General features: G+C 44.4%; 1 protein-coding gene across 12 annotated transcripts in view; it reads left to right on the top strand.

The window, feature by feature from the left end:
• Positions 1 to 20,086, top strand: part of JADE1 (jade family PHD finger 1) — a 288,604-nt gene that overhangs the window by 239,636 nt on the left and 28,882 nt on the right. For all 12 annotated transcript variants that reach the window (XM_044930428.2, XM_044930427.2, XM_044930429.2 and 9 more), the window contains one exon: positions 11,472 to 11,549. In XM_044930428.2, the coding sequence (XP_044786363.1) occupies positions 11,472 to 11,549 (78 nt within the window). Of the gene's footprint in view, positions 1 to 11,471; positions 11,550 to 20,086 lie in introns of those variants that run through there.

The following is a 20,086-nucleotide window of genomic DNA, read 5'->3' on the forward strand; positions in this document are numbered from 1 at the left end:
ACCTGTGGGAACCTCTCCAGCAGAAAAAGTGAGTTACTCAAAAATTTGCATGTCATTTCAGGGTCTGGATGAATACTTTTAAGTGCATCCTTGGATTTCAATTTGGCATTTAAATTCTGGTGACTTCTTTTTATGATTTCTCTCTGATCCTTTTATATCACTGTTAAACCACACATTATAGTTAAAATGCCTGTCTAGAACAGTCATTTTTCTGCTTATTGGTTACTGGCTTGAAAATCAGATAAGTTTATTAGTTGTTATAACTTAGTGTACACTGGCCCCAAGAAGGAGCCTCAGGGGTTTTCCTTTGAGAAGAATTCACAAGTTTCTAGACATGGCTTTAATTTAAGTTGCTTAGAACACCAGCCTCCTACCCTGCCCTCTTACCCCCTTACTGCTAGTCTGTTGATCAGTAGCAGAGATCAGTAAACTATTTTAGTAAAGGGGCCAGATAGCAAATGTTTTAGGCTCTGTGGGCCTGATAGTCCCTATTACAGCTGTTCAACTCTGCCATCCTAAGTGCGAAAGCAATCAGTGGACAAAAAGTAAATGAATGAATGTGACTGTGTCCCAATAAAACTTTATTTACAGATAGTGAAATTTGAATTTGGGATAATTTTCAGGTGTTCTGAAATGTGATTCCCTCTCCCAAACCATCTAAACACATAAAAACCATTCTTATGTATTGAGCAACAGCAGGTTGTAGACCCCTAATTTATAATGACACAGCTATACCTATATATATATATATATATATATTAAAAACCTGTACTATAGTATACATATCTGTAGAACAGTATATACCTGTAGTGTAGGATGTGCATGCATGCGTGCTGAGTCTCTCAGTCATTTCTGACATTTGTGACCCTATGGACCTTAGCCCGCCTGGCTCCTTTGGGTTGCTGTGCCCTCCTGCAGGGGAGTTTTCTGACCCAGGGATCGAACCAGTGTATCTTAAGGCTCCTGCAATGGCAGGCGGGTTCTTTGCCACTAGTGCCGCCTGGGAAGCCTGTAGTATAGTATAGTGGTACAGTTTTAGCTAGTCACCAGCTGGGACTGAATTCCGTTTCTGATAGGAACCTGAAACAACAAGTTGAAATCAGAAATTTGTTTGATAAATATGAAGGCAGTTGACTCAACTCAGGGCTGTGGCTCCTAACTCTTTGGTTCCTAGATAGCCTTTGAGGGTAGGATGTGTAATACAGGACCCCATGCACCTTGCAAAACACAGGTAGTCACACCCTCCCAGGAGGCCAGGCCAAGAGGCCCTGCGTGAGGGAATATACATTATGACCTGGGACTGCATTCAGAGGGAGACGTATCCAGAGGAGTGTGATGTCTCTCCACGTAGGGTGTGTGTCACACCAGTCGGAAGTGAATACCTGCCGCTCAGAGGACACGTAGCCCTGTGATAGTGTTCAGGGAACCACTCGTATGCAGTCTGTCCAGCTCTCCAGCAGGCAAAATGGCATTTGCAGCCATCTTCACATCAGCTTGCCAGGAAATATGTTTCAAGTTCTAAGTTAACAGACTGTTGTTTGTTGAGTACAGTTTAGTTGTCTGACCCCAGATAACATGTAGTCCATGGCCTTAATCTTCACGATAACCTCTTTCTAAATCTCAGGAGGTGTCCAGGAGCAGGAAGCCCATGGTCCCATCACCTGGGAGGAGAATGGATGGCACAGGTCTTTGATTCAGCCTCTGGCTTTGCCCTAGACCCATCATTGTGTCTTTGCTCTTGCTGCTTAACCTCTCCAGAACTTACTGTACGTACTTCCTTTTAAAATTAGGAAAGGTAAATTACCTCCAAAACATTTTCTGGAGATTAAGTTAGGATTTTATGTGTTTCTTTGGGGAAGATGTCCTGTAGACACAATCCATGGCTGAGACTGTTTTCAGCTTTAGCCTCAGAGACTACTTTGCAGACCTTGCTGCTAGGTTTTGAGACTGTCTTATGTTTCCGTGACTGTAGTAACAGGACTTGTACAATTGTGATGAAATGTTTGTTTTAATATATAATTCAGATGATGTGTAAATGGAGTTTTTGTTGTTATTGTTAAGTGAGTCATCTAGATCTTCTAGTGTACAGCATTGGAAGTCTGAATTTTTTTTTTTAAACTGTACTTTAAAATTTTTTGGTGACTTAACATTGTTAGTGGTAACTGATAGTTTCTGACAACCGTCTATAATCAGGGAACAAAGTTCCTCAAAACAGCTGCATTTCAGCCTGTGCACAGTGTAATTGTCATTAGCTGGTTGAGTCTGGTTTCTGCAGAAGCTGCTTTGTATATCCTGTATAAGAACATCTGGTTTGAGCATTTAAAAATCTTTTAAAATTACCCTGTAGTCACTTTGCATTTATTGGCTTATTCTTCCAAGAGTCAGATAAGGGAGTGTAGACTCCTTTCCCATCCTTATTTTGACATTGGTTCATTCAGAACTATCTCCTGCTAACTAACGCTTAGTTTTTGTTTTTTTTTTTAAAGTGTAACTCTTCAGTGAAGTTTTAGAGTTTGATCTGAAGAATGTGTATGTGTTAAAAATTAGAATTTGGTTCAAAGATCCCAAGGCTGAATGGAACACAAACATCTCATTGCAGTGAAATGTTATATAAAAAACTTTCTTTTCATATATTATGAAGAGGTTGGTCTTATGTTCGTTTTCTCCAGTAATTTGTTAAAAAAGAAAAAAGTGTGAAAAGAGGACCTATAGGGCAAAATAGACTGCATCTTTCATGTGAATTTTGACACAGTGATAGCACTGTGTTAAGTGTTAAGGAGGATTCTGAGGTCACGCCTGGGCTTGTGGAAAAAAAGAATGACCTAATTTATTAACCATGCCTGCCATGGGTTGAGGAAATGGTGTGTTTGGTAACCATCTCTGGAATGTAGCCCCCCCCCCCCCCCCAAATAGTACTGCTCTTGAAATGGATAAGAGGTTGAGTATTTATTTGACTTTGAATTCTTTAAAGGTAGTTTAAACCCTAGTTTTCTTGTCTGAGTTAGTTTTTCTATTCTTAACTGCATATATTTTTAGTGACCTGCTACTGGCACACTGGCTATTCTAATGTTTTGAAAACTTTCACTTTTGAATTAAATAATGAATGAGTGATAGTAGCATTTTACGGCATTATCCTATTACCTTTTCTATTTTTTTCCTCCTATGCTATTTCATCAGGTATTTTAAAACAAGATAAGCCTTTGATGCCGCATCTCAGGAAGGAGGTGGAATATACGTAGTTTATTGGTAGCTGCTCATTTTAGGCTGGTGCCTGTGTGGGGCCAAGAAGCTGTGCTCCCAGGGTCTTCTATAATGTGAGGAGCAAGAAACAACAGTTCTGGATTTTAAATCTTTACTATTACAAATAGCATAGTGCAGGATCATGGTAAAAAATTAAAATCATCTAAAATGTCATTCAGTTCAGTTCAGTCACTCAGTTGTGTCCAACTCTTTGTGACCTCATGGACTGCAGCACGCCAGGCCTCCCTGTCCATCGCCAACTCTTGGAGTTTACCCAGACTTATGTCCATCTAGTTGGTGATGCCATTCAACCATCTCATCCTCTGTCGTCCCCTTCTCCTCCTGTCCTCAGTCTTTGCCATCATCGGGGTCTTTTCCAATGAGTCAGTTCTTCACATCAGGTGGCCAAAGTATTGGAGTTTCAGCTTCAGCATCAGTCCTTCCAATGAATATTCAGGACTGATTTCCTTTAGGAATGACTGATTGGATCTCCTTGCAGTCCACGGGACTCTCAAGAGTCTTCTCCAACACTCCAGTTCAAAAGCGTGAATTCTTTGGTGCTCAGCTTTCTTTATAGTCCAACTCTCACATCCAGACATGACTACTGGAAAAAACCATAGCTTTGACTAGATGGACCTTTGTTGGCAAAGTAATGTAGGTCATATGCTGTAAAAGGTCATAAATGTAAGTAAAATTTCCCAACCTCTTTAGTCTAGAATTCTGCAGTCACTCCAGGAATTCTGAGTAGATGGAAACGGGTAGAAGCTCAGGGTTGGAGTCCATGATGTCTGGTTGCTTATATTGTTTGGGGTGAATTCATGGAAAGAGAACAAAAATACATCCCAAATATAGATGGTTGGAATATTTTGTCATAACTGCTCTTCAGGTGCTGACTCTAATTGTCATCAATTACAGAGACCTAGGAGGGATTTAATAGATTATTTTAGGGCTCATAAACAGAGATTGGATTACTTATAAAGGCAAATGGGAGCTGCCCGTGATTCATTCAGAACCACTCACATTTATAAATTTCTTAGTCTTGAAAAATCTTTTATTTACTTTTAAAGTCCGGTTTTAAAAATAATTTATAAAGAACTTAATGGTAAACTAGTGTGTTACAGCACTTGGATTTTACTAGTAACATTCACAGGGATGAATATTGCATTTATGATTATCTGGGCAGTTATTAAAATCTTCTTTTTGGTAGCGGTGGTAGGTTATTTGTTGCTAATATAAACTCTTTTTCAGCTGAATATTTTCAAGTAGATGTCTCTGCAGAGACTGCAGTAGCTTGGGCACCATGTCCTTTAAACAAATTTTGATATATGACATTATAACAGACACATTTTTATAAGTTCTTTTTTTCTGAGTTGAAATATTTAGACAAGATTAAAGCTTTTAACACTTAAAGATCTAAGCAGTTTGTCAGTTATATCAAATCTATGACTGTCTTTTTGACCAGATATAATTTTCTGGTTAAAGTGAGAAATCTGGGTTTGAGTTACAGTCACACTGGTATTTTTAAACTCTGAGCATTTGAATTTAGATAGTGTTGTTAATTTGAAAACTTTATGTCTAAGAGATTAATGTTTGCTATAAAAACTGAGATAAGAAACCAGCTGATCTTGTTCACATTCATTTATGGATAAGAGATTACTTTGAAGTATAGGTCATTATTATATTTGGGTGTTTTATTTGGGGTAATATATAGTCATTGAATGGAGAAGGAAATGGCAACCCACTCCAGTATTCTTGCCTGGAGAATCCCATGGATGGAGGAGCCTGGTGGGCTACAGTCCGCAGGATCGCCGAGTCAGACGCGACAGAGTGACTTCATTTTCACTTTCACTTTCATACTCATTGAAGATAAGAAGCAAGAAGATCTATTAAGAAACTATGAGTCTTTCTTTATGGGGGAAGTATTAATAGTCTATGACCAGTGACTAAGGGACCAAATCATGTTGCATAGTGTTGAAAAATAATATTTGAATGTCTGAACTTAGCAAATAGAGCCACCTCATTACAAAATCTTTTGTCTTTATGTAAGACTTCTTGGTGTCTGAAAGTCCGTTCTTTAATGTATGTTTTTATATTATACATATGCTAAATATATTTTAAAATATAGTACATTTAAATATTAGATTATTAACTTTGACAGAGTGTGGAAAGACACCTTATAAATTTGAAAATAAATAGAAGTTACTCCAGTTAAAGGTGAATTAGATATTAAAGTGAAGTGTCTCAAATTCTATAAAGCTGAGTTGAACATGGGATAGAGTTTACATACAGGAACTCGTTCATCCATCCTGCATTGCGTGGGTGTGTTCAGTCACTCGTGTCCGACTCTGTGGCCCCATGGACTGTAGCCCACCAGGGTCCTCTGTCTGTGGGATTTTCCAGCAAGCTGGAGTGGGTTGCCATCTCCTACTCCAGGGGATCTTCCTGACCAAGGGGTCGAGCTCAAGTCTCTCAACTCCTGCGTTGACGGGTGGATTCTTTACCACTAGTGCCACCTGGGAAGCCCCGTTCATCCACTGCATTAGTTATGTATTAAGTGATACACAGAGAAGGAATATGTAGGAGGTCTTTGAGTACTTTCTAGAACTTCTTGAGAGTGAAATAAATAAGAATGAAAACATACTGGACAAAATTGATACTTTGGAAAAAATAGCCTTTCTGCATATAAACCATAAGCAATGAAAATCACTAGGGTGCAATCCTTAATATAGCTGTAGCGTTTATGGCCTGATAAATGGTGCCTGTTCCACCACAGAATAATTCTAATAACTGGACAGTTCCTCAAATCTGTCTTTTTCCCAGGTGTAGCACTGAATAAACATCCTGAAATTCTTAATCATCTTATTTTTTTGTAAAAGTTCTTCTTTCTGTCCTCCAGGGTCATTTCTCATTCTTTCTTGGCTAGAGTCACATACCAGTCATGCCTCCCTGTTACCACACCCAGGTCACTAAATTTGTTCCCTTGTAAATTCCTGAACCACTTGGGGATGGGTTCCTTCAGCTAAGGGCTGCTCTTAGTGCCTGCCGATTCCCCACTCTAATTTCAGTCCAAGGAAAACATAAATTTGAAGGTTTTGAGGCAGCTTGCTGTCTCATGTACATATCCTGTGAAAGTGTTAGTTGCTCAATCATGTCTGACTCTTTGCAGCCCTGTGGACTGTAACCTGCCAGGGTCCTCCATACCAGGCAAGAATGCTAGAGTTGGTTGCCATTTCCTTCTCTGGGAAATCTTCCTGACCCAGGGATTGAACCCAGGTCTTCATAACAGTTACCACACTGCAGCTAGTTATCTAGATATCTGCTTATTGTGTCTGCCTCTGGGCCATTCCCTACCTTGTTCATCGTATCTTTGGCATCTACCTTGATACAATTGAATGAACATGTTAACTAATCCACTGCTTTTTAACCCATGTGGCAGGAGAGGCTGAAGGAGAGCGATCTGCATGCAGGATGTTACCTGTGCTTCCCGAGGAGATGATGCCCTGAGCAGCTACCACATGCACCTGGTTGTCTCGGCTCATCCTCCCTGTTTCCAAAGGATTGTCACTTGACTGATCCAGCCAGGGTCTTTGGCCAATGACTTCCTCTTACTTGGCCTTTCTAGGCAGTGTTCAGATTATAATCATGCTTCCTAGGTAGTTTTTTTGCTTTTTGGGCAAAGTCCCAAATGCCTAATAATTAGTATTTTGTCTGCTTAGCTGTTATGGTTCTCATGGCAAATGGACACTCCAGGCTCCTGTAAATTGTATCACTTTGAAGCCAGTTTTGATGAAATCAGATAGGATGTTAGAAGAGCCCTGTTGAGGACTGGACCCAGAGTTCCGGGGGTGCCTCTTGTAGCTGCCCTTTGAAGTCTTTTTTTTTTTTTTTTGAAGTTTTGCTAAAGACCCATCTCTGTGAAGTCTTTATTTCACATTTAATCCAAGAGAATCTCTGTTCTCTAGAACTTAACTATAACCTTTTAGAGACACACATGTATAAACCATTTGAGTGATGATGCAAGGCAGGAGTTGATTGCGTGTTAAAATAGTACATTAAAAGGCTGAGTGAAAAAGTTCTAAAAGATGAAAAAGGTGAAATGAGTGGTACTGAATGTAAATGGTTTTAATTGGAGTGGTGGGATGGTACTTGGAGAACAGATGGGATTGGGATGGATGGATGAGGAAGAAAGGGCCAGGGAGAACTGGGAGCAGAGGCTGAGGCTGGAAAGAAGAGGTGTTTTATGATAGAGGCCAGGCATGCTGGTTAGGGGGTCTTGGTAGGAGAGATGTTTGGGTTGAGCAGGGAGGGGCCAGGTGGTGGAAAACCTGGGTTTCTAGCTGGAGCCATTTGCAGTGTGATACGGAGAGATTGGTGGAGGAAATATCTTGGAGAGGTCACCTCATAGGATGGATTAATTTGGTGTAATAATTCCATAAAGAAAGCTGAGCATGGAAGAATTGATGCTTTCGAACTGTGGTGCTGATGAAGACTTGAGAATCCCTTGGACTGCAAGGAGGTCAAACCAGTCAATCCTAAAAGAAATCAACCCTGAATATTCATTGGAAGGACTGATTGATGCTGAAGCTCCAATACTTTGGCCACCTGATGCAAAGAGCCGACTCATTAGAAAAGACCCTGATGCTGGGAAAGATTGATGTTAGGAGGAGAAGGGGTGACAGGATGAGATGGTTGGATGGTATCATTGGCTCAATGGACGTGAGTTTGAGCAAACTCTGGGAGATAGTGAAGGACGGGGAAGCCTGGCATGCTGTTGTGTATGGGATTGCAAAGAGTTGGACTCAACTCAGTGACAGAACAACAACAGAAAACCGTGGGCATGGAGAAAGGAAGGCTAGTGCCTGAAGCAGTCTAGGTGTAGGTGGCTAGAGACCTGGTGGGGCAGTAGGGGGACTGGAAAGGATCACATTTTATGAAATGATGAGCCTTTGCAATTGAACAGAAAGGTAAGAAAGGATTGTTGTTGATGTTGCTTAGTTGCTTAGTCATGATTCTTTGTGACCCCATGGGCTTCAGCCCACCACGCTCCTCTGTCCATGGGATTTCCCAGGCCAGAATACTGGAGTGGGTTCCCGTTTCCTTCTCCAGTGGATCTTCCCGACCCAGGGATTGAACCCACGCCTCGTGCTTTGGCAGGTGGATTCTTCACCGCTGAGCCACCTGGGAAGCCCAAGAAGAGATACATATTAGTAAATAAGTGAGCAAATAGTAAGATTCTGAATATGAAGGCACTGCAGAGAGTAATAGGTTATATGTATATATATATATGTTAAATAAAACGTGCTGCTGCTTTTTGTTACCTCTTTGTTCTTCGGGACTCAGCTCAGAATCTTGCCAACGCCATCAGCATGTGTTTCTCTAGTCTTGTGTTGACCACTGTCAAGCACTCACCGTGTTGAATTCCTGCTGACCAGTCTGTCTCCTCAGGTAGACCAGGAGCTCCCTGAGATCAGATGCAGTCATTGTGCTCCAGCACCTCCTCATACATTAGACATTCAGGTGTCTGTGGGATGCATTATATGCTATTATGTTTTCTTGCTGCTTTCTCTGGAGCGTTGCAAGTAGCCCTTTTAATTGATTATTACTTATCTTACTACCATCTAGATAATAATCAGCGAGTGTCCTAAATGATGCTGAGGGCCCTCTGCTTGCTCTATTGGTTTTCATTGGACAGATGTTTGCAGCTTACAACCACTGTATTGTGCGTCTTAAAGACAGTAACATGTGCATACTTTGATTTCTTGATGGAGTAAGTAACCCCAGGTGAGATAAATCAGCCTGATGTCAAGGTTAAGTACCTCAGAGCCACAGAGGCGGCGATGCTGGCGTGCCCTCGCCCCGTTACTGAGCAGGTTCCCTGGAGAAGTGCAGCACGCACAGCATTCTTCACTCCTTTACTCAGGCTCTTTCAGGGCTGGTGAGAATGGAGTTCATTAGAAGGGAAATACTATTGTTACTTTTCTTTTACTTGCGTGTTTTTGCTTGGAAGTATCTTTGTGTGTTAGCATCATCCGTTTTGGCCAGTGCTTGCATTTTGCACATAGTGACTGTTGAAAGCGTGTGCTTTCTCTGAGAGCTGTGTGTGAACACTAGGAAGAGAGCATTTTGGTGTAAAAAGATTCTGAGTTTTCCAAACTCTTCTGTTTAGGTAAATGCTAGTTGTCCGAATCAGTGAAGATGCAGCCAACATTTGTTGCCTCATCTCTAGCCGGGGAGAGTTTAGGGGCCTTCTCAGCCTCTTTCTCCTCCACCGTTCTTAACACCTGCTCACGATGGGGGGACTGCATTCTTCTTGCCCTGATGCTCCACACTGTGACTCTTAAGGAATTCCTCTTTAGGAAGCACTTTCTTTTTCTCTTTTTCTTGCTCTCAAGCTCTCTTGCGGTGTAGTATTTAGGAGCTGAAGCTGCTGGGTCTTTGCCTTTCTGTTTTCGCCTGGTGCCTCCTGACGGTTTGGAGGGGGGAGGGCAGGGGTGCCTTCTAGAAAGTGGGAGGACAGCTCAGCTGTCAGCACCTGGTGTTTTGGCAGAGGGTGACAGGGCAGGGAGGATAGTCACGTGGGCAGTGGGCCACAGGAGTTTGCCGACTGAGGATCTTTCTCTGGGGTGGGCCTGCCCTAGGTTGCTCGGTGTTAAGAGTTACGGGTGAAGAGGGCTCTGCAGAAAAGCCAGGGCTGCGGGTGGGGCCTCACTGGTTGTCGATTTTATGACTGTAGACGATACCTGTGACCCAGATCAGGACTCATGTCCTGGCTTCCTCTTGGAAATCCTTTTAATCATCTTTTGAAGAATCATTTGGTGAAAACATACAAACCTTAACTGGTGAGTGTCTCAGAAAGGAAATTTTCAGTATAGATTAGGGGCCTGAATGTTTGAAAGAACCATATAGGTCTGCGTTGAAGGTGGGAGCAGATGCATTGTATGGAATGCTTTCAGCTTTTCTTGACTTCAGTTTTCCAGTTCCACTTAGAGCGGACCTTTGGGTTTTTATTTCTGACTTGTAGAGCAGTCTCTGTCTTGTTCTGTTCTAGCATAGTGATGCTCCACATTCTTTCCCCACGCGGTTCCTGTGTGCCTCACTTTAAGAAACTCATCACATTGCCATGGTGGGATTCCCAGGGAGGGAGAGGTTGGGATGTACTTTTCTGAGAGGCTGAGCGGGGAGGGGATGGCTGACCAACCATACTTTGACTTGGAAAGCCCTCCTCTCTCTTTGGGAATTACCGATCTGGCAGTAGTATTTGGGCCCTAAAGATGGCAAGGTGATGAGTAATTTTTAGTTTGGAAAAGCTTTTTGGTTGTGTTTAGAAAGCTGCCGTGTCTGAATATAACCTCACGGTCGTCTGTGGGAGCTCGGCGGTGGCCATTCAGTCTCAGTCCACCGCCCTCTTTCTCTGTTCTGTGGTGCTGGAGGCCTGGCAGGAGCTGGCCGGGTAGACTGGGTGTCTGCTCAGACTGCTTTCTTCATTTGGTTGAGTTGGGTTGGACAAGGCCTGTAAGGAGTTGGGAAAAAGGTAGTGAAATTGGATTTTGCCTGCTCACAATGTGACCTTGGGCAGGTCACCGCTTAAACCTTTTAGACTGGAGTTTTCCTCCTGAGTAAAGGGGAGGAGTCTGGATAAGAATGAATTGCTGGGGTGTTGGAGATGACTAGGATAGGCATTTGCATTCCCAGTGTCCCATTTGCTTCGTTCCTAGAATTCTGGGTATTCAGTTTTTAGGATTCTTTCAGCAGTATTTGCCCGAGAAGCAATGCTGCCCAGTGCAGTGTAAATACTCACACATCCCGGCTTAGCCCCATCCCTAACCACCCGCCCACCCCAATACACGTGTAAAATATGAATCTGTGTATAGTGAGGAAGCACTGTGCTCATTGCCATGGGTTGATTTCTGCAGAGCTTGCTGCCAGTCAGCTAAAGAGACTCCCGGAGTAGTTGTAGTGATAATGTCACAGGAGCGAGAGAGAAGCCTGGCACCTTTGGGAGACCTGCTGATGTGTAATTTCTCCCCCTCTCCCCCTCCTTTTTGAACCTCTTCTGTTAATAATTGCACCTAATTATGTCTCTTTGGTCTTTTTACTGTTTATAATTCAAATGCTGCTTGAAGCCGATTGTTTGCTTTTTGTGTGCTGTAAATCCTGGGCTGCCGTCTGAAGCACAACTTGCTGGTCGTGTGCTATCATCTTGGGTTAAGTGCTGTCTCATTGCTTTGCAGGCTGCCTGCTGTTTCCCGGGGAGATCATGAAACGAGGTCGCCTTCCCAGCAGCAGTGAGGATTCTGACGACAATGGCAGTAAGTCCTGCTTTGTTGTTCTTGGAGCCTACCAGGGTTTGGGTCCATGTAAAAACAGGATTTTTTAATGTAATGCTTTAAAGAGCTGAGGCGCTTCATGTATCAGGGAGGTCAGAAAAGAGCCAAGGCCTGAGGATCACATCTGAGTGGGATGCTGCAGGTCTTTATCTTCCTGGGTGAGGTTGAATGCAGGCGGCATTCCTCAGGCTTCCTGTTTGTTGTCCAAAGGTGAATAATCCAGTTTCCAGAGTCGATGGTGTGTCTGTTTTTCCTAAACATCATTTACAGCACCTCACAGTTGTTCTTTATGAAAAGGGAACTTAATCGAAGCCAGTTAATTATTAACTAGTCCAGCCTGATACAAAGGGAGATTGGGCTGCCTGGAGTGATGTGAAAATATCAAGCACAGGTTTTTAGTAGGTCACGAGTCAGCGCTCTTCAGTGGATTTGAACATGACTGTACTTAATAATACTACTGTCTGCGACTCAGCTCTCTGGCATCCTCATATTTTCACAGTGCAGCTGAGAACCAGAAGTTAGTTGGCTTCCAGGCAGTCAAAATAAATGTCACACGGCGTCTGTGTATTGGGAAGCTCACAGACGACCCAGGGAAGAGTGTCTTTCAGATAACAAGGAAATTTTGAACCTAGCAGCATGCCTGAGCTCTGGCCTATTATCTTATGTTTTGTATTACAGATCAGATTTGGGAAACCTTGAAAGAGTGCTTGCTCTGCTGAGTGATGGGAAAGGTATTGGGCCTGTTTACAAGGAACTCTGTCTTTGACACATGACTCTCCATCAGAGCTGGATCTTACCAGGACAGTTGGAGATGGCTTTCTAATGCACTGTGGAAATGAATATGTGTAGACACATTCAGAGGAGGGAGGGGCCAGGGAAACCTATAGAGGAGACGGGAGTTGAGCAGTCCTGAAGGATGAAATTGTTTTATGCAAACTTGTTTTTCTGTGCTCCAAGTTTTGGCAGATTCAGTTAAGTTCATTTCAGTCGCTCAGTCATGTCCAACTTTGTGACCCCATGGACTGCAGCACTCCAGGCCTCCCTGTCCATCGCCAATTCCCGGAATTCACCCAAACTCATGTCCATTGAGTCGGTGATGCCATCCAACCATCTCATCCTCTGTTGTCCCCTTCTCTTCCAGCCCTCAATCTTTCCCAGCGTCAGGGTCTTTTCCAATGAGTCAGTTCTTCGCATCATGTGGCCAAAGTATTGGAGTTTCAGCTTGAGCATCAGTCCTTCCAATGAATATTCAGGACTGATTTCCCTTAGGATTGACTGGTTGGATCTCATTGCAGTCCAAGGGACTCTCAAGAGTCTTCTCCAACACCACAGTTCAAAAGTAATCAATTCTTTGGCACTCAGCTTTCTTTATGGTCCAACTCTCACATCCATACATGACTACTGGAAAAACCATAGCCTTGACTAGACGGGCCTTTGTTGGCAAAGTAATGTCTCTGCTTTTTAATATCCTGTCTAGGTTGGTCATAACTTTCCTTCCAAGGAGTAAGCGTCTTTTAATTTCATGGCTGCAGTCACCATCTGCAGTGATTTTGGAGCCCAGAAAAATAAAGTCTGCCACTGTTTCCCCATCTATTTGCCATGAAGTGGTGGGACTGGATGCCATGATCTTCGTTTTCTGAATGTTGAGCTTTAAGCCAACTTTTTCACTCTCCTCTTTCACTTTCATGAAGAGGCTCTTTAGTTCTTCTTCACTTTCTGCAGATTAAAAGCAGCAGAATTAAAAACAGCAAATTAGAAAGCAAGGCTTTGCTGTGGGCAGCACACTGACAGCCAGCAGAACTATTAGAAACAGAAGAGCTCAAACGCAGTTTGATTGGAGCTTCGGGTGCAGGCATGGAGCAGCTCGGAGGAGAATTGGTGGTGATGGGAAAGCTGTGACCAGATGGGGAGGGCTGTGACCCTCCGGGACAGACAGTGGGAGCTGACCTTTGGCACGAGGCGGGAGTGAACCGGGTGAGGAAAGCAGAGGCCCAGGAGTGAGTGCTCCGGGCGCGGGGCTTGCCTTCTGTTTCAGGGGACTGTGTGAGGGGGCTGTACCCCACCTGTGGGAGCCGTTGGGAATGCCTTCTGAACTTCTTGGTACTTGTTGGTTCATGGCCCTCACTACTTGTTTTCTTTAATATTTACTTAGGCCTTTTACTCCTTGAGGCAAAAACGAGCTTAGGTATCCCTTTTCTGCACCTCTGGTGCCTGTCAAAGTGTCCTCTGGAGTTGTATGCTCTCAGTAAGTGCTTGCTGCTTGCTGAGTACAATTGCTCCTGCAGCAATTGCAAAAAGGAAACATTGCTTTTATAGGTTCAGAATTAATCAGAAGAAGGGTTCATGAATTACTTCCAGTGCTTGATGAAAGGCCCAGAGAGGCCTCTTCCCCTGCTTTTTTGGTTGAGGAACAGGTCTGTGCTTGCTCTGACTCGGGCCTCTTGTCCACCTTGGGAGGGCTGAGTCACAAAAGGTTCTCCGGGATGTTCTCTCAGACTTAGACCCTTCTGCTTTCTGGAGTAGAGCTGCCCAATAGAAGGGAAATGTTGTATAAGTAAGGAACTGAGTTTTAAAATTTTGTTTAATCTTAATTAAAATTTAAAAAGCCACATGGCTAGTGATTACCATAGTGGACAGTGTAGTTCTGGACCCTGGCTCAGTCCAGGCCTTGTCAGCTGCCCAGAGGCCCTTCCATTCATCATTGCCGGCAGACGTAACGAATCCCACAGCCTTTGTGGCTTAAACAACAGACATTTACTTCTTACGATTCTAGAGGCTGGAAGTCCAAGGTCAAGATGTTGGCAGGTTTGTTTTCTCCTGAGGGCTCTCTGCTTGGCTTGCAGACCGACTGCCACCGTCTTACTGAGTCTTCACAGGTCTTTCCTCTGACCATGTGCATCCTTGATGTCTCTGTGTGTTTAAATGTCCTCTTGTGATCAGTGACATTGGATTGGGACCCATCATTTTAATCACCATTTTAAAGGCTTTATCTCCAAATAATATAATACAGTCACATTCTGAGATACTGGGGGGTTATGTTTCAACATAAGAAATTTGGGGGGGACATAGTTCAGCCCATAGAAGACCAGATGCTTCATCTAAACCTGTTTTTTCACCCAGAGCTCTAGGAGGAAGAAAGGTGTCCAAAGTCCCCACCAAAAGTGTATCCATCAAGTCACCTTCTTTGTAATGGGCTGGTTTTGGCCTCCAGCTAATATGTTTGTGTCTATGCTGGTCTCCCTGAAGACTAAGGTAGATATTTATGATGTGCTGGAGGCTTAATGTAGGTAGACCACGAAGCTGGTTTTTCTTCTGCCCTGGGCTCCACATGGAAATTGAGCGGTGGTGGTCGAGGATGAAGACGATAGCTGCTCATAGAAGGGAGGCAGGCTGGCCTCGTCATGGTTGATCCAGGGGCAAGTGTGTGGTGGTCCTTTGTGGCCGTGCTGCCTGTCTCGGCCTGCTGATTTGGTCGTTAAGGCGGGTGATGGTTGTGGCAAACGGCTCTCATTTAGAACCCTTAGAATGCTGGGTCATAGAGACACGTGCACACATCTACAGCATAAACACGCTTTCCACCTTCTCTGAGGGCGGCTACTGTCCCGTGTGGGCCTCTGCCACCAGCCTGCCTGTGTGCGTTGGATGCCATCCTCTCATGAAGGCACACGGTGGGTGTGAGTAGGGTGCCTTCTGCCTCTGCACTCAGGTGCCCAGAGCGGAGCCTGCCCTTGGTTGAGTCTGGGTGCTTGGAAGCCTTGCTCACACAACAAGGGCTGTGTCAGCGCAGTGGCCGCTCCCCAGCCTTTCCAGTTTGCATTTCTGACAGGAGTTTGGCGGCAGCTCCCAGCCCAGCGCCTCGCATGTCCAAGTGGAGAAGAGACAGCTGCAGACATCAGCTTGGGGCCCCCACATAGCCCTGGCTGGGCCCGGCTGGCCTCCTGGGCCGGAGCCCTTTGCTTTGATTTCTGGCTTGGCCCAGGGGAATAGCGGCATGGTATTTACAGTTGGGGATGCACAGGCACTGTCTGCGCCAGTGCAAGCCCGCCTCCAGCTGCAGGCAGAGCTGTGGGAGCCTTTCTCCAGGTGCCCTGGACTGCCAGCCTCGCAGTTGGATGAAACCGCGTTGGGGTGTTCGTGGGCTGGGCTCCTGGGACGGGGTGGCTCAGCCAGTCTCGTAAGTTTAATGCCTTGTGCCAGGGTGCAGCCTCGGGAAACAAGCGCTTTATCTCTTCCGAGTCCTTGGGCCTCCGTCTTCAGGGGTTTTGGCAAATGGGACAGTGGGGCTAGTTTCAGTGTTTCCACGCAGCCTGAGCGGGGAGGAGAGGAGCTGGAGATGGAGCTGGAGATTGAGTTGGTCATCAGTGGCCAGTGATTTAATCAGTCACGCTTGTATAACGAAGCCTCCGTACAATCCTGAAAGCCCAGAGCTCGGTGAGCTTGCAGGCGGTGGCCCTGCGGCGGCTGGGCAAGAACGGTGCGCTCTGAGAGTGGATGCCCGTGCCCTTTGCCCAGGCCTTGTCCTGTGCATCTCTTTATTGGCTATTGATTCATCCCCTTCAGTATCTTTTTTATAATAAATTGGTTATCTAGTATGGAACATGTTTCTTTGAGTTCTGTGAGCTGCTCTGACCAATTTCTCGAGGAGAGGGTCTTGGGAACCTCTGCCAGTCAGAGGCACAGGTAACAACCTGGGCTTGGCGGCTGGCCCCTGAAGCGGATGGTGGTCTTGTGGGACTAAGTCTGTGGAATCTAGTTCTGTCTCCATGTCAGAATTGAGTTGAATTCTTGGACATCCTGCTGGCACCTGACAGTTGCTTGTTAGCATGCGGAAGCTTCCACAAGTGCATATTGGAATTGGGTCTAGGAACCATTTTTGCCTCATGCCTCAAATTTCAGGGCTGTGCTGACCTCCCTGCGGGAAGGTCTTGGGTGAGGCGAGGGGCTGCGGAGCCAGGCGCCTTGTGGACGCCTTACCTGGTCTGCCGGCTTCCACACCTGTGCTGACCCTGAAACACTTCTGTCTTTTCCAGTTACCCAACCAAGTTCTGCTCCCTCAATTGTGATGACAAAGACACAGAAGAAAGTCAACCAACTAATTTTGCACTTAGCAATGCAGGTTGATGAGTGACAAACGTGAAGTTATGTGAGGACTTTGGTTTTCCTGGGCTCTCTCCAGCTTACAGATAAACAGAGAAGAAGCACCAAAGTTTTTAGTGGATGAAACATGCTTTCTCATTTGGACCTTTTGTGTTAGTTACATTTTTTAATAACTTGCTTTCACTTTTTTTTGTTTGTGTATTTGACTGTGCTTGGTTTCCTTCATGACAAGTCTTCAGAGGTTTCTCAGTGGTTTCTCTTTTGCATAAAGGTTAATAACTCTGCTTCCGCTTCTATTTCTGTGTGACTGGACCTTTAATTTGCTCCTTTCCCACCATCAGTTGAATCTTGGGACACCGAGGAGTTGTGTAGGAATTCTTGAAATGTGGGAATATTGGCTCAAGTACTGCAGAATGTGTGCAGTACGCATGTCTCCTCTAGGCACGTGGAGATGGTTTTATCCCTTTTCACACCCAGCTTGTGGCTTGTCGACATTGATGGGCAGAGCATCATCTTGAGCTCAAGGAGCAACTAGCACCTGATCTGCTACATGGACTTGGACTTAACAGAAGGGCTGGGTGATTGTGAAACAAAACATTTGTGTCAGTTGGTTGAAGGCCCAGGTATGTTGAAACATTCCTGGGCCAGTGCTCTGAACACTCACCCATCAAGCTTTGTGCTTTGGAAGATAAACTGCAGAGCTAACAAGCCATTTTGGGAGGGAAAGGGCTTGGGCTGTGGGAGGTGTGGGGTCAGGCCCTGGTAGAAAGAGCAGTGGTGTGGGAGGCGGGTCTTCTATCACACAGTGCAAGCAAATGGGCACTGTGTTAAATCTGTTCCCTTCTCTCAGACTGGACATTCCGCAGCACCACCTCACTGGTGCAGGGCTGGCCTCGAGAGGCCAGAGAGGGCTGGCCGCCCTCTCTCCAGTCTGCACTGTTGTGACATTGACTGGCCCTCTGGGCTCCATACTTGCTGGTCCTAAGCACCTCATTTTGTTGAGCTGGTTTAACACTCCTAAAAGCACCAGCGTGGGATTTAGGGTCTAGAAGCAGGGTCTGAGATAGGAGATGCACCGTTTGGTCGGGGGTGAGGTTCTCTCGTAGTTTGCATTTGTGGTGGGGTGAGCGCCCGCCTGTGCCGCCTGCCGTTCACTCTCTGCTGAACCTTCCATGCGCTGCACCACCTGGAAGGCTTAACACACACTCTACCAGATGTTGGAGGTGTGTGCAGTATGTATTAGATTTACTCTTGAGGTTTCCCCCTTATTTTGGATCTAGGGCAAGAGAGCATGACTATATTTCGAAGGACAGTGTTGAAGGTAAATGCAGACTAGAACCAGAAAGCAGGGTGAGTAGTGCAGAGCACGCACAGGATCATGCTCGTGATGCTGCGACCTCCGAGCCTTCTGTCACTTTCATCACCCCTGCATTTCTGTTTTAAGGGAAGATGGGGATAATAAAGCAGGGCTTTATTTTTCGCTAATTCTTCTCCGTGTTTAATAAGATTAATTGTTGATACTAAAAGTACATGTCAAGAATTTAAAAGTCACTTGTCAGTAGAGTGGACTTAACTTTAGGTAATAATATCTTGTGTATGGGCAGTAAGTAATTTTAAATGTTACTGCTGAATTTTTAGAGTTCCTAACACTTCTCTTGAAAGCAACAAGAAAATAAAAAAAAAATTTACTTGCCATATTCTTAGCTTATCAGTAAATGTCAGCACTCTGAAAACAAAAACAAAATACAGCATTTAACCCAGCATAATCTTAGCACATGGCTTTTCAGGACTAATGAGTGGCCAGTATTTTACTGTAAATCATTGTCTCCTAGTCCTTTCGTGTTAGAAATACTGATTTTTTTTTTAACCCAACATACTTAAAAAGTTCTATATCATAACTTTTTAAAATTAAAAATGAGTGTGAATTCTTCTGCTTGGATCATGGTCTGGGAGGAACCGGAGCATGGCTGAGAGAGAACTCGTGTAGGGACATCAGGCATTGCTTGGAGGCTCCTGTGGACTTTGTAGATGGAGGTGTGTTCTGGTCAGGAAGCAGTGGCCCCACCACGCTGTCTTTAAAGGCATTAGTGCTTTATTTTCCATGACCTCATTTTCCTTGCGCTCAAAAGCCTATCTTCTAATAGGTAAAACAGCGGTACGTTCTTAGTACCTGCCACCTTCAGTTCTTGAGTTATAATCCTGAACAGCGACACTGTATTTTTGTCTACTTAAAGACATTTTTTAAAACATTAAGAATCTGCTGTGTGCATAGCACTGACTTCGTTAGGTGTACTGTATGTTGTGAATAGTTATTACATAGTTTATAAGTGAATTAGAGGGAGGAAATTGCCAACAACAAGTATCTGCTGCTGGACAAGGGAGGGAGGGACCAGCTGCTTCTCACTGTTGAGCCAAGTCTAGGTTCTGTACAGACCACCTGCATAGAGTAAAACGGAGCGTTTTCTTCTCCTTTATTCTAAATGGATGGCAGAAAATCATCAATTATTTTCTGTTCACACTTAAAAGTGTACACTTTGATACATGTTGACATGTTTACACCCATGAAATCATAAAACTGAAGAGAATCCTTCCCTTTCCTCTTTCCCCAGTTAACCTCTGATCTACTTTCTGTCACTATAGATTAGTTTATATTTTCCAGAGTTTTATATAAATGGAATAATATGTACTCTTTTTATCTGGCATTTTTCACTCCACATAATTATTCCCACATTCATCCATGTTGTATGTATCAACAGCTCATTCTTTTTTAATGCCAGATAGTACCCCATGGTATGGATATGCCGCTATTTGGATGGTTTCTGGTTTTTGGCTTTATAAGTAAACTAAGAATATTCCTTATGTCGGAGATAATTTAAGCTTAGCTTTCCCCCCAATCTTGCCCTTTCTGCAAGGTGAGTTTAATACTAGTTTTTCTCTTCCTCCTTTTGCATTAGGCAAATTAAAAGGAAGAGAAACAGACTATTTCTGGGTGGACCAGTCTTTCTCTTGGGTAATAGAATTAGATGCCAAATTTGTAGCAGTTTTGAATATCTGTTTTTAAAAACAGGCAACGTTTTTCAAGAATGTGAAAGCAGTCCTAGGAAAAGTTTCAAAATGATCACTATTCCTTGGATTGAGTTCTGTGCCAGCCGCATGGAACCTTGAGAACCAGCCTGGAGGTTGTCCCTAACACTTAAGATAGCGATTCGCAGTAGAGGGGCCACCCCTTTGCGCCCTGCATCTCTGCCCCTCCCCGGGCTCCGGGGCAGTCTGTCGAGTCTGCTTGTGCAGACTGTCTGGGCTGCTGGAGGGTGGGCCCAAGGACCGGAGGGGGCAAGACAGGCCTGTCTAGAGACTGTGAGCTGCCCAGCCGCCTTCCTCTCTGGGTTCCTAATTTGGTTTCTGTCTTCCTTTATCCAATA

Source organism: Bubalus bubalis, chromosome 17 (genome assembly GCF_019923935.1).
Source record: "Bubalus bubalis isolate 160015118507 breed Murrah chromosome 17, NDDB_SH_1, whole genome shotgun sequence".
NCBI lineage: Eukaryota > Metazoa > Chordata > Mammalia > Artiodactyla > Bovidae > Bubalus > Bubalus bubalis.